The sequence below is a fragment of the Camelina sativa genome, chromosome 15 (genome assembly GCF_030686135.1).
Source record: "Camelina sativa cultivar CO46 ecotype springtype chromosome 15, ASM3068613v1".
Classification (NCBI taxonomy): Eukaryota; Viridiplantae; Streptophyta; class Magnoliopsida; order Brassicales; family Brassicaceae; genus Camelina; species Camelina sativa.
The window spans coordinates 26,905,396-26,927,685 of NC_141894.1; the positions used below are offsets into that span (position 1 = coordinate 26,905,396).

The 22,290-nt window shown below is 37.9% G+C and overlaps 2 protein-coding genes, 2 long non-coding RNA genes and 1 pseudogene across 4 annotated transcripts; 2 read left to right on the forward strand and 3 right to left on the reverse strand.

Moving 5' to 3' along the window:
* Positions 1 to 983: 983 nt before the first annotated feature.
* LOC104747448 (putative UPF0481 protein At3g02645) lies at positions 984 to 2,019 on the reverse strand. Its single transcript, XM_010469081.2, has 2 exons — positions 1,519 to 2,019; positions 984 to 1,398 (listed from the first exon to the last, which is right to left on the reverse strand). Exons 1-2 carry the CDS (start codon positions 1,802 to 1,804, stop codon positions 1,304 to 1,306), a joined length of 381 nt encoding a protein of 126 aa, XP_010467383.1. The 5' UTR covers positions 1,805 to 2,019; the 3' UTR covers positions 984 to 1,303.
* An 898-nt stretch (positions 2,020 to 2,917) lies between these two features.
* On the forward strand, positions 2,918 to 4,282 carry LOC147927165 (uncharacterized). The gene is made up of 4 exons (XR_015581568.1): positions 2,918 to 3,057; positions 3,154 to 3,308; positions 3,409 to 3,481; positions 3,973 to 4,282. It is a non-coding gene; the product is annotated as an uncharacterized LOC147927165 (long non-coding RNA).
* A 5,164-nt stretch (positions 4,283 to 9,446) lies between these two features.
* LOC147927166 (uncharacterized) lies at positions 9,447 to 10,688 on the forward strand. Its single transcript, XR_015581567.1, has 4 exons — positions 9,447 to 9,583; positions 9,680 to 9,834; positions 9,935 to 10,007; positions 10,499 to 10,688. It is a non-coding gene; the product is annotated as an uncharacterized LOC147927166 (long non-coding RNA).
* A 2,805-nt stretch (positions 10,689 to 13,493) lies between these two features.
* LOC147927167 (uncharacterized) lies at positions 13,494 to 14,357 on the reverse strand. Its single transcript, XM_087487337.1, has one exon. It carries the CDS (start codon positions 14,355 to 14,357, stop codon positions 13,494 to 13,496), a length of 864 nt encoding a protein of 287 aa, XP_087343463.1.
* Positions 14,358 to 17,260: 2,903 nt separating this feature from the next.
* LOC147927168 (uncharacterized) lies at positions 17,261 to 18,993 on the reverse strand (annotated as a pseudogene).
* Positions 18,994 to 22,290: the final 3,297 nt, after the last annotated feature.

A 22,290-nucleotide genomic window follows, 5' to 3' on the forward strand; every position in this document is an offset into this window, starting at 1 on the left:
TGGTTTTCTCTCAAAAGATGGAATGATAGACAGTTGTGAAAACTATCTAAGACTGAGAACAATTTGGGCATACAAAGCTTAACTCTTGATGATCTACCCTTTTCTCATTCACTCTTTTTTTATTATTATTTAAACCCCCTAGAATTAAACTATCCACATCCTTAATATTACTCTTTTTACTCCCTAAGGTTTAGACTTTTAGACTATAAATTTCTAGCTCTTTCTCTTTTCTCTTTTTTTTTTCTTTCTTTTTTGCTAAACTCCTAATATAAATATATATTATTTTCTTTCTTTCTAGGAGAATATAATGGTAAATACCATTCATAACTCTGTTACGCCACCAACTACAAATGTAACAAGTGCAAAAGCGATAAAAGAGTGGACACTGAAAAATGTCAAATCGGAGTTTGCTTTTAAAAGATTAATTTCCTCGAAAGTATATATTTAGGCTGTGATTGGTGAACACCAAAAAGCGGATTTCAATGCGTTTTTTTGAAAACCGCACTATTAACACCAATCAATACTTTTCATATAATTTGCGTTTTTACAAAAAAAAAAAAAAAACCAGATGCGGTTTTATCCATTGGATAATAGTCTTAGACCGCTTTTCCAAACAAACACATCATTTATCCAGCGGTTTTTTAAAAAAACGCCAATACATCATTTTTTATAAATACTTTACTTATTATAATAATAACTAAATATAAGGGACACACTCCTGGTTTCACCGCAAGGGATACGCACGGTTATTATCCCAATAGTTCACCCATGGCTTCTAGCTCTTTGAACAGCGTACTAGTAATTCCTATGGCTTTTTAATTTTTTTTTTTTTTTTTTATAACATCTCTCTTTAAACCCCCTAAGTTTTGTACTTCAAACTTCCCTTTTGGTAATATATTAAGAGGGAAAAATGCTAAAAAAAACCCGAAGTTATTTTTATTTGGACGTTTAATACCCAATGGTTTTGGATTGGAATAAAAATACATCAAATAATAAAAACATGTCATTTAAAACCCAAAATAATAAGTGTTGTTATTTTCATACCCACGATTTTTTAACAAAATCAAAATTCCAATTTTACCCTAGTAATCTAATTAATTATTAATTTTTAAAAAAAAATTCTCGGTTTTTTGTTAACCATGTCAAACCAGAAATTAACCCGGTTATCTCTCTTCTTCTTTCTCCTCTCTCTAATTCTTATTTTGCTCAAGACAAAGTAAGAATCTGTTTCTCTCTTCTCGATCTCCTCTCATCTCCCCTCCCTACGAACTCCTTCTTCCAATCGGTCTCATCTCTCTCCATCTCATACCCATCTCTCTCCCACAAATCTGCTTTCTTCTACGAAGCTTTCAACGCCGACATCGCCATCAACAATACCGCAGCCAAAAACACAAGAATCTGCCAAGAACCATAAACATAAACGCAAGAATAGTTTCTGTGTTTCTGTGTTTGGATGTGTTTATTACAAGGAGTTGAAACTGACCCGAGTTTGAATCGAATGAAACTGTTGAAACTTACCGTTCGTTGTTGCTTTGAATCTAACTCCGGCTTTGTGGAGATCTGAGACTGATGGGATTGCAAGCTCTTCTACAAGAGGAGGCTTTTCGATATCCGGATCCAAAACCGATGTTGCTATTGTTGCTGCCTCGTGTTCTTGTCTTGTGACGAGATAATCAGCTGAAAGTTTCAGAGCCATGAAGCCAGGAAGATTTGATATGATTCTCCACTGGAATCTCAAGATTAGATCCACAGTTTGAGACGCGAAAACCCATTTGAATTGATGCTTAATCTCTCTCAGAAACATGATTGCTCTGTTTCCGCCATTGTCGTTTACTCTGTCTTCTTCTTCCTCGAGTTCTTCTTCGATTCTCGGAAATACAAAAAATCTAAGATATGATTACACTCATGAAACTGAGCCTTTAAAATCTCATCATCTTCACCGATCAATCTGATCAAAGACGGCATCTCTTCAATCAACTGCGGTGGTGGGTTTTCGAATCAATCATGGTTTTTGGGTATGATCCGATTAAAGAGGAGAAAGAAGAGAGATAGCCGGGTTAATTTCTGGTTTGACTTGGTTAACAGAAAACCGAGAATTTTTATATTAAAAATTAATAATTAATTAGATAACCAGGGTAAAATTGGAATTTTGATTTTGTTAAAAAATCGTGGGTATGAAAATAACAATATTTATTATTTTAGGTTTTAAATGACACATTTTTATTATTTGATGTATTTTTATTCCAATCCAAAACCATTGGGTATTAAACGTCCAAATAAAAATAACTTCGGGTTTTTTAGTACTTTTTTCTTTTTTTTCATTCAAGTATCCATAATTATTTAAAAATATTTTTCTTAGTACATGGAGTATATTATGTATTGTAAGAAAAGTTTGATTTAATCATATTTACTAATTTATTCATACAAATAGTATTATAGTAGACAAAATATACAAATCCAAGTAAAATATAATTTCTTGAGTAACACATCCAAACAGTCATTTAAATAATCTATAAGAAATTTTTATTAGAGTTATTAGGTTTTATACAATTATGTTTACTTATGTAAAATATATATTTTGTACAAAATCTATGAAAAATAAATTACAATTATACACTATATTAAATATATATACAAAAATAAAATATTTATTTATTAATACAAAATAAATTAAAATATATAAGTATAATAGGTATTTATAAAAAAAATATGAAATCTGCACTGCAAATATATTTTTGTAACATCCGCGAACCAATTTTTAAGGTTTTGGTGTGGGTGTCGATCGACACCCTTGGTGTATCGATCGACACCATGTTTTCTGGTTTGGTCCGGTTCGTTTTAATTGCTGTTTGGTTCGGTTTGGTTCAAGGAAAATGCCTAAATCGTGTTATAAGTGGAGAAGCGACAAATTAAAGTTTTTAGGATGTCTTGTCGCCGTTTTCAGAGATAGAGAGAGAGGAGAGAGCCTATTGTGGTGTGAAGGAGATTAAAGGAAAAAGATCAGAATCGTTAGGGTTTGGGAGGAAACAGTTTCGGCATATCAAATCGTTCTCAAAGGTAATGAAATTTGGTAGGTTTATTCCCAAGTCTTTCATCGTCATTCGCCTTTTTACAGAAGTAGATTTGGATTTAAACTCGATGAGTTATTGGCAGTTTCGTGAGACACGTTTTCTCAGACGCGAGTTGGGACCATCGGAGATTGTAACTGAGATCGTGGTCTCGTGTGGTGCCCGATCGTGCTGAAATTTTGTGGGAAGCTTCGTGACGTCTAGGGGTAGCTGTTCACCGGAGCGATTTGATAGTTAACGGTTGGTTTGTATTTTAGAGTTTCGTCTTTGAGACTGTTCTTTTCTGATGTTTCTGTCCAGTTTTGTTATAAGTCGTTTTTGGTTGTGTGGCTTGTTGTAGGGCGTTCCTGGGCTGTTTCAGACGTTAGGAGGGTCTCAACTGGTTGTATTTGTTGTTATAATCAGTTGATAAGGTGAGTGCATGACCATGGCTTATCTAAGCCTGAGAATCCTTTGTTGTTCTTGCTTGATTGGTGGTGCTTTGTGGTGTTGTTCTTGCTTGATTGGTTGTGTTAGTGGTGTTGTTCTTGCTTGTGGTGGTTGTGTTATGGTTCTTATAGGTTCCTGAAGGTTTTGGGTGAGGTTGGAACGGATTGGAGATGATTGGAAACGGAGATTCGTCGTTCGGATTCGTGCAGTTCGCGTCTGCGAAGGGAGTGTCGATCGACACCAGTTAGGTGTCGGTCGACACCATGTTTGGTCAGTGTCGATCGACACCTCTCTGGTGTCGGTCGACACCAAGTTGCTTGTTTCGTGATTTTTCCTGGTTTGTTGTGTTTGGTTGTCATTTGTTAAGCATTGGAATCTCAGTTGCTTGTGTGTATAGCCCAGTAGATGGGAGGATTGCCTCACTAAGTATTTGTGATAATACTTACGCATCTCAATTGTTGTTTGTGGTGTGCAGGTTTGTGACATGGAATCATGGCAATGAGGAGGAGGATGATCTAGGGTCTCGTTTGTGTGTTATTGGATTTGTTGGTTATGTTGTTGGAACCTTGGTTAGTGTTATGTTAGGTTGCCGGATAGAATGGTTAGGAATGTTATTGTATTGATGATGTTGTTGGTTTTGTATTATTGGTATGTTTCCGCTGTGCTTAATGTTATTGCTGGTTTAATGTTGAGTTGTGGTTTGGGTTGGTTAATTAAGTAGTATGGGATGCTTAATTATACATTGTATTTAATTGTTAAAAAAAAAAAAAGGGGTCGGGTTGTTTCATTTTGGTATCAGAGCCTTTACGGTTCTAGGATGGTTAAATGGATGGTTAGAGCGGTTAGGAATTTAATTGGGTGAATTATTTTCCTTTTGCTTGATGCATGATGTTGTGTGATGGAATTGATTATGAGTAGTTAGTAAATTTGTCTGCGGTATGGAGTCCTAGTATCATCCTCTTCGAGCCTTCAATGAGATTCCACGGTGAGTTATTGTTATGTTTCTTTGTGTGGTATTGATTTGTTTTCTGCTTGTTAGCCTCTGTTCTTGGAAGATCAGTGGTTAAGGTGTTTGAGTAGTTGGTCGTGGACGGGGACGTGGTCGTGGTCATTGTCGGGCGGGTTCCGAGGCTAGCGAGTGTGTGGTCCAGAGTTCCACGAGGAGGTACGTCAGAGGGTCGCAAGCGTATCAGGAGGGACCAGAGGGGATTAGCCGGTGAGCGTGCCGGGGGTGCTGGGAACCCAGGTGTGGGGTTGCAGCAGGTGGAGCCCAGGGTCGAGATGATTGCTTGGCGGATCTGTTGGCGTGCTGTTGGAGCGGTTACCGAGAGAGGTACCAGTGTAGGCTCCAGTTTTGCCGCATGTGGCGGGGTGCAGTCGAGGGCTGCGGATGTTGAGGACTTTCCACCTTATGTTAAGAGGATGGAGCGGTTGTAGATGACCGGTATGAGATTATTCTCAAGAGGTATCGGGCCTAGAGAGGCGGATAGGTGGACATATGCAGTTGGAGCAGATATTTCTCTGCTTGGTGGTTAATCCAGTTGGATATAAGTTGAGTGGGTAGGTGTAACATTGCAATGTTATACTCGGACCACAGGAGGTAGTTGTGTCGAGAGATGTTTATAGTCGTTAAGGATTGTTGCTCCTGAGGGGATGGTGATTCCCCTGAATACCGATAGCTCGAGGGGCTGAGGGCTCCGAGAGTGGCAGAGGGGATGTTGTTCTCCTGAGGGGATGAGTAGTTCCCCTGATATCGAGATCTTGAGGATTGTGGGCCAAGAGTGAGACGGTATAACTCGAAGACGCTGGTCTGAGAGTGAGATCGGTATGACTCGAAGGTTGCGACCTAAGAGTGGAAGAGTTGGGAGCAAGCAATTCCTAGGACGTGAGTATAAACATAATGATTGAATGTAGACCTTGAGAGATTGACGGTGGTTTAATCTCGGGTTTTGAATGTGTTGACTTTTGGGACAAGGTTTTATGACCATAGCGTTTATGAATGTTTGGCTGTGTGCCAGGATTGTGAGGCCAGTGGTGCCGGAGTCCCAGGAAGGGGAGTTACTGCAGGATTGAGCTGGGAGAGGCATATTTGCCAGATACATAAGTTCACGAAAAGCCTTCATGGCAGGATAAACTAATCGTTGTAACGATGCTGGATGAAGTTCATTGGAGTTGGACAGGGTTGCTAGATCCAAGGTTTTGGTAAACTTGTTGGAGGGAATAAGTCAAGTGGTTTGAGTTAGCTGCCTGCAAAGCATTTGACGCGGTGAATCAGAATATGCGAACGTATGGTACTTGTTTGTTTTATTACGCTCGTATTGATGATTTACTGTGGAGAATTGCCAAGTGGAAAAGCTATTTCTGGAATAATTTATCTTGGAAAAGTTTCCCTAAGTGGCAAGTTACTAGAGGTTCTTGGACGAACGAGAGGGTTGATATTTAAGTGGCGGCGAGTTGATGTCGGCATACTTGAGTATTTGTTTAGTTGAGCTGAGGAAGCAACTAGAGGATTTATGGTGCAAGGGATTTATACGTTCTAGTGTATCACCGTGGAGAGCCCTGGTGTTATTTATTAAGAAGAAGGATGGGAGTTTCCGCTTGTGCATTGACTAATGGGGTTTGAACCGGGTCACTGTCAAGAACAAGTACCCTCTTCCCAGGATTGATGAGTTGTTGAATCAGCTGGGAGGTGCTACTCGGTTCTCTAAGGTAGATCTGGCGTTGGGTTATCATCAGATACCGATAGATGAGGCAGATGTGACGAAGACTGCTTTCAGGACGAGCTATGGGCACTATGAGTTTGTGGTGATGCCTTTCGGATTGACTAACGCGCCAGCAGCGTTTATGAGATTGATGAACAGTGTGTTTCAGGAGTTTTTGGATGTATCTATCATCATTTTCATCGACAATATCCTGGTTTATTCTAAGAGTCCTGAGGAGTATGCAGTGTTTTTGAGGGCAGTTATGGAGAAGCTGCGGCAGCAGAAGTTGTTTGCTAAGTGGAGCAAGTACAGTTTTTAACAGCGTGAGATGGGCTTTCTGGGTCACATTGTTTCTGCATAGTGAGTTCCTGTAGATCCGGAGAAGATTCAGGCTATCAGGGATTGGCCTAGACAACAGAATGTCACTAAGATCAAGAGTTTCCTTGGTTTGACAGGTTACTACAGGACCATGAGATGTAGTCTCTGGTAGAAGAGGATAGTGTGTTGAGCTTGTGCGTGGTTTCTCGAGAACCATTGGGTTAGGAGGCGGCTTATGGAGCGGATCTTCTGAGCAGGGTGTGGTTGGCTCAGGAGAAGGATTTGGGGCTGGTGAATGTCTCTAAAGATGTTGATTCAGAGTATCAGGTCTCAACTAATGGTACTATCTTGGTGCACGGTCGGATTTGTGTGCCCAAGGATGAGGATTTGAGATAGGAGATCTTGAGGGAGGCTCATGCGAGCATGTTTTTCTATTCATCCAGGAGCGACTAAGATGTACCGTGACCTCAAGAGGTATTATCATTAGGTCGGGATGAAGAAGGTTGTAGCTAGTTGGGTCGCGAGGTGCGACGTGTGTCAGCTGGTGAAGGCTGAGCATCAGGTTCCAAGCAGATTACTAAAGAGTCTACCCATTTCAGAGTGGAAGTGGGATATGATCACGATGGATTTTGTGGTAGGATTGCCAGTGTCACGAACTTTTGATGTTATTTGGGTCATTGTGGACCGGTTGACTAAGTCAGCATATTTTCTATCCATTAAGAAGATTGATGGAGCAGCGGTCTTGGCTAAGAAGTATGTGAGAGAGATAGTCAGATTGCATGGGATGCCAGCGAGCATTGTGTTTGACAGGGATTCTAAGTTCACTTCGGTGTTCTGGAAGGTATTTCAGGCAGAGATGGGCACTAAGGTGCATATGAGTACAACTTATCATCCCCAGACAGATGGACAGTCTGAGAGGACGATCCAGACGCTGGAGGATTTGTGTGTTGGATTGGGGTGGCCATTGGGCAGATCACCTGAACCTGGTAGAGTTTGCTTACAACAACAGTTATCTGGCAAGTATTAAGATGGCTCCTTATAAGGCTTTGTATGGGAGACCATGTCGTACACCGTTATGTTGGACTCAGGTGAGGGAGAGGAGCATATATGGTGCGGATTTTGTTCAGGAGACCTCAGAGAAGATTCGGGTTCTGAGGCTGAACATGAGGGAGGCTGAGGATCGGCAGAAGAGCTATGCTGATAAGAGGAGAAAGGATCTTGAGTTTCAGGTTGACGATAGAGTGTACCTCAAGATGGCTATGTTGCGGGGTCCGAACAGGTCATTGTCAGAGACTAAGTTGAGTCTGAGGTACATGGGTCCGTGCAGAGAGGTTGAGCGGGTGGGACCAGTGGCATATCGGCTGGAGTTGCCTGAGGTTATGCGTGCGTTCCACAAGGTATTTCATGTGTCGATTCTGAGGAAGTGTCTTCACGAGGGTGACCGGCTGTTGCCTAAGATTCCTGAGGATCTTCAGCCCAAAATGACGTTGGAGGCGAGACCGTTGAGGGTACTCGGGAGGAGAGTCAAGGAACTTCGGAAGAAGAAGATTCCTTTGATGAGAGTCCTGTAGGACTGTGACGAAGTAGAGGAGCAGACTTGGGAGCCTGAGGCGAGGATGAAGGCAAGGTTTAAGAAGTGGTTTGAGAAGCAGGCCGCGACTTGAGCTTGTCTAGCCGGGTCTGAGTTGTAGTCCGTGGCTGGAGCGGGTACGGAGTATTCCAGCCCATCTCTCTTGATACTTGGTCGCTTAGGGGTGGTTGGTTGTGCGACTCAGTACTAAGATGAGGTGGTGCTCGGAATGCGGGTTGATGGATTGGATCGTTGTATCTTATTGTTTCTGTTGTATTTTCGTTGAAGTTGTAATGATTATGACATTTTAAGATTAATAAGATGAGTATTTTTCTTTATGTTTGACTGTTGTCGTCATGGGAAAAAGAGAAATAGCTCGGGTTTCTATTTTTGGAAGTTTCTATAAATAGAAAGTTTCCACAAAAGGAAAGTTTCCAGAATTAGAAGTTTCTAAAAGGGGAATTTTTGTGGGAAGTTTTGAGGTAGATCTAGCCGGGAGATACTCGATGGCATCAGGTTTGTTTTTGCTCAAGGCCGTGCGGGCCCAACTCACGTGATACCGATAGCTCGATGGACTTTGTGGCCAGAGAGTGGGAGTGGTATATGTTGCTTCGGATGACGATCCGAGAGCGCGCTTGAGGATGACGACCCAAGAGCGGGATATGTGAGGCTCCCTGGATACCGTAGCTGTGAGCCGTGGCTCGGCAGTGAGCCGGTATGTCTCGAGGGTTGCGACCCGAGAGCGGGGGGAGTGGGCGTGTGAGACTCCCTGGATACCGTAGCTGTAGGCTGTGGCCTGGCAGTGAGCCGGTATGACTCAAAGGTTGCGACCTGAGAGCGGGGGGAGTGTGTGTGTGAGTGACTTCCTAGATGCCGTAGCTTAAGGCGGTTGGCCTGATAGCGAGCCGGCATGATTCGTTGGTTGCGACCACGGACGGGGGAAGCACTGAGTTGTGAGCAAATAGTGTTTATGATGCGAGTATATTGGCTAGAGGGAGACCTCGAGGGTCAGTCGGAGGTGTGCGGGCTGTTGCGACAGTGGCATGGGAAACCTTGGCTGACGGTATTTAGTCCGGTCGGGGACGTGCGGGCCGTGTTGACGGTGGCATGGAGGTCCTTGACAGTTGGACGGTTTTGCAGGATTCAAGGACGAATCCTTGTTGGTGGGAGAGAATTGTAAGATCCGCGAACCAATTTTTAAGGTTTTGGTGTGGGTGTCGATCGACACCCTTGGTGTATCGATCGACACCATGTTTTCTGGTTTGGTCCGGTTCGTTTTAATTGCTGTTTGGTTCGGTTTGGTTCAAGGAAAATCCCTAAATCGTGTTATAAGTGGAGAAGCGACAAATTAAAGTTTTTAGGATGTCTTGTCGCCGTTTTCAGAGATAGAGAGAGAGGAGAGAGCCTATTGTGGTGTGAAGGAGATTAAAGGAGAAAGATCAGAATCGTTAGGGTTTGGGAGGAAACAGTTTCGGCATATCAAATCGTTCTCAAAGGTAATGAAATTTGGTAGGTTTATTCCCAAGTGTTTCATCGTCATTCGCCTTTTTACAGAAGTAGATTTGGATTTAAACTCGATGAGTTATTGGCAGTTTCGTGAGACACGTTTTCTCAGACGCGAGTTGGGACCATCGGAGATTGTAACTGAGATCGTGGTCTCGTGTGGTGTCTGATCGTGCTGAAATTTTGTGGGAAGCTTCGTGACGTCTAGGGGTAGCTTTTCACCGGAGCGATTTGATAGTTAACGGTTTGTTTGTATTTTAGAGTTTCGTCTTTGAGACTGTTCTTTTCTGATGTTTCTGTCCAGTTTTGTTATAAGTCGTTTTTGGTTGTGTGGCTTGTTGTAGGGCGTTCCTGGGCTGTTTCAGACGTTAGGAGGATCTCAACTGGTTGTATTTGTTGTTATAATCAGTTGATAAGGTGAGTGCATGACCATGGCTTATCTAAGCCTGAGAATCCTTTGTTGTTCTTGCTTGATTGGTGGTGCTTTGTGGTGTTGTTCTTGCTTGATTGGTTGTGTTAGTGGTGTTGTTCTTGCTTGTGGTGGTTGTGTTATGGTTCTTATAGGTTCCTGAAGGTTTTGGGTGAGGTTGGAACGGATTGGAGATGATTGGAAACGGAGATTCGTCGTTCGGATTCGTGCAGTTCGCGTCTGCGAAGGGAGTGTCGATCGACACCAATTAGGTGTCGGTCGACACCATGTTTGATCAGTGTCGATCGACACCTCTCTGGTGTCGGTCGACACCAAGTTGCTTGTTTCGTGATTTTTCCTGGTTTGTTGTGTTTGGTTGTCATTTGTTAAGCATTGGAATCTCAGTTGCTTGTGTGTATAGCCCAGTAGATGGGAGGATTACCTCACTAAGTATTTGTGATAATACTTACGCATCTCAATTGTTGTTTGTGGTGTGCAGGTTTGTGACATGGAATCATGGCAATGAGGAGGAGGATGATCTAGGGTCTCGTTTGTGTGTTATTGGATTTGTTGGTTATGTTGTTGGAACCTTGGTTAGTGTTATGTTAGGTTGCCGGATAGAATGGTTAGGAATGTTATTGTATTGATGATGTTGTTGGTTTTGTATTATTGGTATGTTTCCGCTGTGCTTAATGTTATTGCTGGTTTAATGTTGAGTTGTGGTTTGGGTTGGTTAATTAAGTAGTATGGGATGCTTAATTATACATTGTATTTAATTGTTAAAAAAAAAAAAAAGGGGTCGGGTTGTTTCAATTTTCACCAATCGAACATTGTTTTGTACCGCTTATTTTCTATAAACCGCACTTGTCCCGCAAATATATTTGTCCTGCACGTACCGCAGTTCAACCGTACCGTACTATCAAATCGGTTGTCCCGCACTATCAAATCCGCTGTTACCATTCGGACCCTTAAGCATGTCTGAAGATATACATCCGCTAGTTTGATTTGACAGGTAACAGCGTTAGATCAATTGTTCAACAAAATAAATGAGGGTATATCTTCTTATAGCAGTTTCCATTCTTTTTGTTGAACAATTGTTCTAAGCTGAATAATTGGATGGAATAAACTCTTAGCAGTTTTCATTCGAATAGGCCAAAATTACGAAATTAGATTTTTCCACCAAAGATTTTAAAATTTATACCTTACAAAAACCTTGTAAACTCTTTTAAAAATCTTATAAAAACCTTGTAAATGCTTTTACAAGGTTTTTAAAAGGGTTTTAAAATATTTTTAAAAAGTTGTTTTATAAGGCATTTACAAATTTTTTATAAGACTTTTAGAAATTTTATAAAAATCTTTTAAAAGCCTTATAAATAAATTTAAATCGTTTAAAACCTTTTAAAAACATTGTAAATTTTTTTTTGTCAAAAATAAAAAAACATTTTGGCGGAAAATTTTTTTAGAACTTTTTTGGCGGGAAAATATGTCGGAAATTTTGGTGGCCGGAAAATTTTTTTTTTCATTTTATTGATTAAAATATTTTTCATGTAAAAGTAAAATAGTCATTAAAAATAAAAGAGGACAAAAATGAAAATAGCCAAAAAGAAGGTATTTTTGAAAATGAGTATATCAAAAAAGTTATTTTTAACAAATTACTTTTTTTTTTCTGAACTCAATTATAGTTAATTGAACAATTGCTTAATCTATAATTGCTATTCTATTTTGTGAAGTGTCTTTCTGAACATAATTACTATTCTATTTTGAAGACATAAATTAACATGTTGTTAGTATTTTGGTTTTTTTTACTTATTTTTACTTATGTTTTATTTATATTTTATATAGATTTTGCTTATTTTTTTGTTAATTTTTTTTTTCATATTAAACATATATATAAACTAAACATATATGTAAAAATGTGAACTTTTCATATTGGATCATGGGGTTATGTATTTATTAAACCGTTTTAGATTTGTTATCATTTTAGCAGTAAATATAATATAATAAATTGATTATAATATCTTGCATTTTAAATATAACTTCTTTTTTTTTTTTTTTTTTTTTTTTTTTTTTTTTGATATCTTGCATTTAAATATCTTGCATTTTAAATATAACTTTGTGACAACATAACGATATAAAGTATGGGTTAAAAAAAATGGCTATGTGTAAATTAGTTCTCCTTACAAAACGAGTAAAGCTTTTATCTATTTGGGTCGTAATTATAATTATTTAGAGTTGTAAGTAGTGTATATATGTTAGTTTCCCGTCAGAATATGGCTATGTGTAAAATGGCTTTACTCGCCGTCACTAGTGCCATATCGGAGTCCATGTTCACAAGTATACCTTTCAAGTTGTTGGATGTCTTAGTGTTCGCCGCCGCCGGAGAGTACATCGATCATAGAGAGCGCCACGCCGCCGAAGAGTACATCGAATCCCATGATCACGTGGTATATCCTCATGTAAATTAAAAAAAAAATATAAGAATTAAAAAGAGAGAGATATATGCATAAGGCTGTCAATAGACTACGTACCCCGTATATCCATAATCCATGCAACTTAAAAATAAAATTATAAGATATTGAAGTTATTGAGGTTATTATTTAGTATGGTAATTTGTTATCATAATTATTAATTTTCTACATCTTTTTAGCTTCATTGCTTATCAATTTCATTTCGTTTATAATTTCAATTAATTTACAACAGCGAAATCAGACTATGTATATATACCTAGTTAATATATATATATATATATATATATATATATATATATATCGAGCTATTTCCTGTTTTAAAAATAATTGAACCGCTCAGAAAATTACATTACTGTATATCTATACTGTTAACATGACTTTGTTTTGATAGTTTTTATATAAAATGGTTAGTACTCAATAATTATTAATACATTAGTATATCATGGTATTAAAATTTTCTAACCATTCAAATTAAGTCGGGTCCGTGTGGGTCACTTAATACCCAATTAGTTGATCCAATTTTCTCATCAAATCTATTTATTATGTATTAAATCAACCGTATTTTTGCCCAAATCTTAATCTGTTAAAATATTTAATTAATAAAATATATACATCAGAATTAAATAAGGAAAATGTTTAAATATATATAAATAAAATTTAAATTTTGTGATTCATTATAAACATTTTACGAAAAATGAAAAAAATTACAACTAATATTTGTGTATTTTTTTCTTCACAGTTTTATGAACAAATAAATAAATCCAGTTTAATTTTGAATAACAATCTAAAATAAAAATTAAATTACTTTAAAAAATATTTTAATATAGTAAAGTATTCATCATAGCCTTAATAATATAAAGTTAATTAATACAGAAGATATGTGAAATTAATAAAAATCAATTCAAATTTATTTTAATGGATATATAAAATACATCTAAAATCAACTTATTTGTAAATACTCTCTAAAACACAAGATATGCAAGAAATATCTTTTTTTTTCTTCCACAAAATGCAATTTTATTTCACTTAAGGAGAGTCATTACAAATGGATTGCCGCAGCCATTCCGGTAAAGTAACAGAATCACAGTAGAAAGAATTGTCTCTACAGCCATATTTTGCTAAATTATGATCAGCAATATTACATTCTCTCTTTGAAAACAAGAAGGATATTGAGGCAAATTTGGATACCCAAAATTGAATATCATTCAGCAAATTTGATAGGGATCTGTTTATTTGGACACCATTTAATATCTTGATGAGATTCTCGCAGTCCCCTTCAAATATAACATATGTGTAGCCCCTTGTCCACGCATGATGTAATCCAACAAGTAGTGCTTTAGTCTCAGCCTCCAGGGGTGAATCGGTATGTCCTAGTGTAGTAGAGCCCCAGCTGAGGGGTAAACCATAATTGTTACGAATTCTCCATCCTCCTATAGCTTGCAAAGTATTCCTATCAAAAGCAGCATCAAAATTACATTTAACCATTGAGCTTGGTGGCACTGTCCATTGAAGAACCTGATGATAAGAAGTTTGGATGTTTGAACGGTTTTCTTTTACATCAATCCATTCTTTTGTTTCAGCTTGAGCCTGTAAGATCGTTTTTGTTGCACTTTCCCTATAGTTGTTAAAAACAGAGTTGTTTCTAGCCTTCCAAATCCTCCAGAGTAACCATAGTGGTAGTAGGGCTGTCTGACGAGGGATATCCTGCCTTGTTGAAAATTCAATTATGTTTAGTAGATTTTCCTCTGCATTATCTGACAAACCATTAACATTGAGGGCCGGAGTATTAGAGAGCCGCCAGACTGAAATAGCAAAAGGGCATGTAAACAGGGCATGGTTTATAGTTTCATCATGTTGTCTGCATCTCGAGCATGTTGATTCTATATTCATTCCTCTAGACCGAAGTCTTGTGGTTGTAGGTAGAGCTAGAGAGATTGTACGCCAGATAAAATGTTTGATTTTTGGCATTAAATTCAGTCTCCACAGCTTATTCTTAAGTTCAACAGAGCCATGTGGAATGGGATGAGGAAATAGGTCAGAGGGGTCATGTGTTAGTAGCCAATAACCTGATCTTACTGTATAGTCCCCAGAAAAAGTATAGTTCCATATTAAACGATCACTACTGGCCTTTGATAAGTAAATGTTTTTGATGATATCACGGTCCTCTGGTACAATCAAGGAGTCAAGTTTACTCAAGTTCCACGATCAGTTATGCTCATGATTATTGATCAACTCCTGTAGCAGGAAAGAATCTTCTGGTTTTATGGTGTTTATTGGTCGGGGCGGATGAGAGTTTACAATGTTATCTAGGCCTGCACGAATCTGTTTTCCATCACCAACAATGAATCGTGACCCTTTTTTAATGAGAGCTATGCCGGTTAGAAGAGATGACCAACCATAGGATTGGGATCGTTTTGGAGTTGCATCAAGTAAGGAACCATCCGGGTAATATCTAGCCTTCATCACTCGAGCAAAAAGAGAGTCCAAAAATTGTATAAGTCGCCATGCCTGTTTTGCTAACAGGGCATCATTAAATTTTTCTAAATCTCGGAAGCCAAGACCGCCTTCCTTCTTTGACATTTGAAGTTTTTTCCAAGATATCCATGGAATCTTGCGATGATTTGAGCTCCTTTCCCACCAAAAGTTTATTAACAAAGATTCAAGTTCAGTTGTGATCTCTTTTGGCAATTTGAAACAGGACATAGCATAAACCGGCATAGAGACAGCCACAGATTTCAACATTACTTCTTTTCCAGCAGGAGAGAGTTTCTTAGAAGTCCAGTGTGAGGTTCTGTTTTTAACTCTGTCAATTATATACTCAAACATCTCATTCTTTTTTCGCCCAAACTGCTCAGGTAAGGCAAGATATTTACCTCCTCCACCCTGGTTCGGTATCTTTAAAATGGTCTTTAATCTTTCTTGAGTGGAACCATAAACATTTAAACCAAAGGTGATCATTGATTTATCCGTATTGATTTTTTGGCCTGAATAATGTTCATAAACATCAAAGACATCTCGTAGTGCTTGGCAATTCTTTCTGTTCGCTTGACAGAAGAAGAGAGAATCATCCGCGAACTGTAAGTGAGTGATACGAGGAACGCCATTACCAATGTTCACACCCTTTATGTCTCAATCTTTTGCATATGATGTTATAAGATGGCTTAAAATGTCTGAGCAGAGTATAAAAAGATATGGGGAAAGGGGATCTCCTTGACGGATTCCCCTTTCTGGTTGAATGAATCCCTTAGGTGAGCCATTTATCAGGACTGAATATGTGGGAGAACACACAACAGACATGATCCAACTAATCCAACGATCGCAGAAACCAAAGAGTCTGAGGGTAGTTTCCAGAAAGTTCCATTCGACTCTGTCGTAGGCTTTGCTAACATCGGTTTTCACAGCCATATAAGTTTGAGACACACGTTTTCGAGATTTCAGAGCATGCATGACTTCATGTGCTATCATGACATTATCTTGAATGATTCTGCCCGGAATAAAAGCAGCTTGTGAATCAGATACAATGCTATCGAGATGGGGTTTGAGTCGTTTTACAAGGCATTTAGAGATAATCTTATATAAGACATTGCAGAGAGCAATCGGTCCATAATCTGAAAGAAATTATGGATTATCTATCTTTGGAATCATGCATATGTTAGTGTGGTTAATGCCTTTTGTCATGGTGGAAGTCTTGAAAAAATGTTGTACTTCATTTACCACATCATGACCAACAATCGACCAACATTGTTTGTAAAAACGTGCAGTAAGTCCGTCTGGTCCTGGAGCTCGGTCATCTCCAATCAAACATACAGCATCATAGATCTCTTTTTCAGAAAAGTCTCTAGTTAGGTTAGAGTTTATTTCATCTGTGACAGTTGCTTCAAAGTCAGCAAAATCTGTTGGAGTTACTGAATGACCACTACTGGTAAACATTTTGGTGAAAAAGTCTTGTGCATGATCACCAATATCCTTTTCGCTATGAATGAGTTGTCCTTGGTTAGTATAGATGGAATTTATTCTGTTCTTAGAAGATCTAGTCTTTGCACAAGCATGAAAGTAGCTAGTGTTTTGGTCCCCCTCTGCAATGAAATGATTTCTGCTTTTTTGTTTCCAGTGTCGTTCTTCATCAGAGTAAGCTTTCGTAAGAGCACTCTGTATCTCTGTTACACGCTGTCTCTCTGATTGCAGGTTGCTCTTCATTGCAGAGTTCAGTTGCGAATGAAGTGCCTTAATCCTTGTTTCTGCATTTAGCTGCGACTTATGTTTCAATGTAGACATACTCCTTCAACAATTAGCAATCTGTGATGTAACTGTTGTTGGTGAAGCAGAATTCGTCCCTTGCCAACCTTCGCGAACAGTGTCATAAAAATTTGGAAGCTCACATAACCGTTTGTCTAAGAAAAAACGTCTGTTACGCATTTCTTGCCTCACGTTTAGTTGCAGAGATAATGGTCTATGATCTGAACCACAGAAATCAATGAATTCAATAAAAGCATTTGGAAAGGTTCCAGCTCCCACACTATTGATCATACACCGGTCAAGACAACTTCGAACTGTATCTGTATAACGTTCACCAACCCATGTGAATTTGCCTCCTCTTGAGTTAATGTCATCCAAGTCATAGTGTGATATCATGTGTCGAAAGTTCCTAAAGGACCATTCTTCTTTTAGAGGACCACCTCTTTTCTCATGATTTAATCTGATTTCATTGAAATCCCCAATGAGGATCCAAGGATAAATACGATGAGAGGATAATAGTTTAAGATGGTCCCATAATATATGTCGTTCACTTTGTCTTGGATGACCATAAACACAAGATAAGTAGAAATTATTGTTCTTATAATTTGCAGAAACATCAATAAGTCTCTCATCCTTTGAAATCAGGGATAAGGACACATTGTTGTTCCACATAAGACAAACTGAAACAACCTAAATCATCCTAAATCATCCTTTAGTTTACAAACCACATCACACTTATTTAGTGTTTCAACAAGAAATAAAACATCACACCTAGTTAATTTACATAATCGTTTTATAGCAGCAGATGTCAGCGGCGAACAGAGGCCCTGACAGTTCCAGGACACCATCTTCATGGAGGCTGTGGGGGTACCGGCCCCCCGCGCCTCCGGTGAATCCGTTTGTGGCAGAGCACAAACCAACAGAACTGTCTCTCTTCGCTTGTTTTCGGATATGGCTCAGGACCGCCATCTCCTCTGCAGCATCCGCGTTGTTAAATGCAGTTTCAAAACTGACTCGTTTACGTTTGAGGAAGATGAAATCTCGAGTAGCATTGTCAGTGTTTTCCTCGAGAAAGTCCTCATGTGCTTGGGAGATGGCCGCTTCTCTCACGTGTTTGGCATGGAGATAACACAATCTCTCTGCTGTTAACTCTGTGTCTTCAAAAACACTAGGCACATCAGAGGAGACAGTAGTGGTAGGAGTCGTTTCATGAATTTGGAGCCCCGGGATAGCCATCGGAGCATGTATAGAATTAGTACCATCAGTGGCATCAATGTTGTTATCTCCATCATGCTGATCATCACCATCACTCTCATCATCAGAAAAGTTATGATCACCATCATCAAAGTTCATAGGACATTTCTTGACATCATGTTTCAGCGATCCACATTGAGTACATAAGTTGCAAAGTCTCTCAAAGCGAAAGCGGACAATGGTATTCTCTCCAGGCATAAACTGAACATTTTTCTGGAAACGGAGAGGATTGTCGATGTTCCAATCTATCTTAACCCTTATAGAACCAACTTGGCTAACATTTTCATCATAATCCACTTCAGTTACATAGCCTAGACTATTACCAACCCTTCTAGCCATGACATTTGTTAAGTAAAGAATTGGAATACCTTGGATTTGGATCCAAAAGGGTATGATCTTCAAGTCTTCTTCAGCAATGTTCGGGGTAGCAACGATGCGTCGTTACCATCCAGTCGTTAAAAGACCATGGACCCCGACGGAGAACCAAGTTCATCGTTTCCTCAGATTGGAAACAAAATTGGACTCTCCCACCATCGATTATTCTTCCAACACACTCTTCTGCGAATCCCCAAACCCTTGGCATCTGGCGGATAAGTGCCCTCAAATTCTGCTTACGAGGATTGACAAGAGTGACCACCAATGAGAAGCGGTTTATCGCAGCCGCTCGGGAAACGAAATCCGGTGGGAGAGTAATCGGGGCATCATCAATGCCCAGATCAAGATCCTGGACAGATTTTCTTAGATAATCGCTCATTGTTTGGATAGTGGAGGTTGAATGGTAATGGGAAAATGGATGAGAAGAAAAAAACTGAGGGAAAAGGAGGAATTTATACTGAAGGATCCATGGTGGTTTTAAGAAACGGTTATCACCCGCAGAAAGGGGAGAAAGTAAACTGTCGGGTTTCTCCAACAGAAAAAAACCGCCAACTGTAATAGAACTGAGATTGATAGTTTTGTCGGTGGAAAATGGACTCCAAATCGGAGAAAAACACTGACCATGCCGGACAGTTACCCAGTGGCGAGAATCACCAAGACAATCGCCCTCAGAGAGAGACGCCATAAGTTTTTTTTATGCAAGAAATATCTTTAAAAAGATCTTATGTAACTAATATATTTTGTAATCATAAAGAAAAATAATATATATTTATGAAAATAAACTATTTCATGGATTACATTATTTGTTTAAGAAAAATTATAAAAAATTATTTTAAAAAAACAAAAAAAAAGCAAAGAAATTTCAGTTTATATTTGTATTTCTAAATAGTAATTACCCTAAAATAAGTATTTAAAACTCTAAATTGGTTGACTATATTGTATCACTATATATTTATGCAAAATTTAATATTAATAAGTAGCTTTTTAATTTATTTACTATGAACAAATCTTCTATTGCAGAAGGAAATAAATTATATGTAAAAAAATGTGAGAAAAGCATCAAATTTAGTTATGTTCTTATCCAAAAAATTTGGAGTTATGGGACATAAAAAATTGACGAGTAGGGATGAGATTAAACAAGACGGGACAAAACAATACGGGATGGGACGAGATGTCTTTGATAGTTACGTGTATGTTATATACGTGCAATAGTCCAAACTAAAACCACATTAAAATCTGATATATGAATTTAACACCTTTAAGCATACCACTATTGATTAAAAACTGTAAAACGATCATTGTATATCTGTTAACACTAACACTATTTAAAATTTTGAAATTATAAAAACACATAAACCAAAACATTTTATGTATTTGAAATATACATAAATTAATTACAATATGTGTCATCCCGTGCTGTAGCACCCCTTTTCTATATTTCTGTATACCCCGACTACATTTCTATATCAATAAAACAAAATGATGGCTCACCCTTTTTCTTTCACTTCCTTGAAATCCATCATCTTTAAAAACTACTATCCGAGATAGCGGTGTGTCTGTTTCTGTGAAAACTTACATTCTGTAAACAACTTACTCTATCAAAATTTCTAATTTACCGTATATCACCAAATATACAGCTCAACACTATATAAACAAAGGAAATAAGTTTTTTTTTTTTAAAACTACCTTACAAAAATTCAAATTACAAAAAATTACTAACAAAATATATAATTATGTGCTGTAGTACGAATTCTCTCCTAGTTACAATTTAATTAAAGAGCACTGTGAGAATATGAATTTGGCTAAAGAGTATATCTAACGCTGTCACCTGCCAAATCAAACTAGCGGATGTATATCTTCAGACATGCTTAAATATATACTTTCGAGGAAATTTATCTTTTAAAAAGCGAACTTCGATTTGACATTCTCTTCGATTTGACATTCTTCAGTGTCCCCTTTTTTTTATCGCTTTTGCACTTGTTACATCTGTAGTTGGTGGCGTAACCGATAAACCAAAAAGAAAAATCCAAAAATATATAGGGAAAAATGCCAAAATAAACCCGAAGTTATTTTTATTTGGACGTTTAATACCCAATGGTTTTGGATTGGAATAAAAATACACCAAATAATAAAAACGTGTCATTTAAAACCCAAAATAATAAGTGTTGTTATTTCCATACACACGATTTTTCAACAAAATTAAAATTCCAATTTTACCCTGGTTAATAAATTAATTATTAATTTTTAATATATAAATTCTCGGTTTTCTGTTAACCATATCAAACCGAATTAAACTTCTTTCTCTCTTCTTCCTCTTCTTCTTAATCAAAATCTCTAAAGTGATAGAAGCAAAAAGAGATTTTGTTCGTTTTGAGATTTTATCTCAGTTCAATGGCGTCAAACACCAGCAACGATAATTTCCTGCACATACCACGATAAAGAAACGGACCGCCTCCGACGCGGCGACGAGGAAGAAGCCCACCGCCTCCGTCTCGTGACCAGCCACAGTAGCAGGCGCCACAGGAGAAGAGGAAACTGGTGTTCGTGAAGGTGGATCAACTAAAACCAGGAACGAGCGGAGACTGTCATAAACCTGGTGATGCTTCTTCCTCTCATCTCCGACCTGCTCGGATCTCTGAGGGTCTCGTTGGTGATGACTGATGAGACTGCTTATATCTTCTTCACTGCTTGCAACAATAAAGGCGACTTCATCTGATTCCTCTTGCAATGTGGCTTTTAATTTTTTTTTAATTTTTGGTTAATTCTTTTGTTTGAATTACCTTTTGATCTCTTTAGAAAATTTCCAGAAACAAGAGGACGACGAAGATGAAAGAAATAGATTAAACCGGGGTTTAATCCCGGTTTGATATGGTTAACAGAAAACCGAGAATTTATATATTAAAAATTAATAATTATTTAGATAACCGGGGTAAAATTGGAATTTTAATTTTGTTGAAATATCGTGTATATAGAAATAACAAAACTTAGTATTTTAGGTTTTAAATGACACGTTTTTATTATTTGGTGTATTTTTATTCCAATCCAAAACCATTGGATATTAAACGTCCAAATAAAAATAACTTTGGGTTTTTTTTGGCATTTTTCCCAAAATATATATAGGATGAATACTCTTCTTTTTGAAGTTTCTTTATTTCACTTGTTCAACCTAGTACAAATGCGAGAGGGAGAGAAACTATTTATAGGCTTAGCAGTTTCCATTCGAATAGACTAGAGTGGAGTACATGCCGCGTGATTGGGTCGAACTCATGCACCTGTAAAAGACGGCTAAGTGCCGAAGTCACCACACTGAGACACTCTTGTTTGTGTGAAAATACATTCTTCAAATGAAGAAAACGAACATCACCACAAAGATCTTCAGAAAATTATCATTTACAGAAACTAGGGGTGGGCATTTCGGTTTAAGTTCGGGTTCGGTTTGGGTTTGGTTCGGTTTCGGTTTATTCGGTTTTGGTAAAACTCTAACCAAACTCAACCAAAGTTAGTTTGGTTTGGTTTGTGTTCGGGTCGGTTTATGTTTGGTTCGGTTCGGTTCGGTTTGGTTTTTGTATGGTTCGGTTTAATTCGGTTTAAAAATCAATTAATGTAACAAAATGAAATTGATTATGGTTTTATAATAGTTAATTAATCAAATAAATTAGAAAATTAAAATTAAATACCTAACATTAACCATAATTAAATCTATATTTATATTTAGTTAATTTATTAGAAATTTAAAATAAAGTAAAATAGAAACCAAATGCAAGCGTTTGTAGGTAAGATCACATATTTATATTTTTAATAGTATTATTAATTAATTTAAAAAACAGATTGGGTTATTAGTTCGGTTCGGTTTGAAACCGAACCGAACCGAACCATTTGGGTTGGGAAGAAACATAACCGAATGGTTGGAGTGTAGGATTGGGTTTGGTTTGGGTCGGTTTGGGTTCGGTTGGTTCGG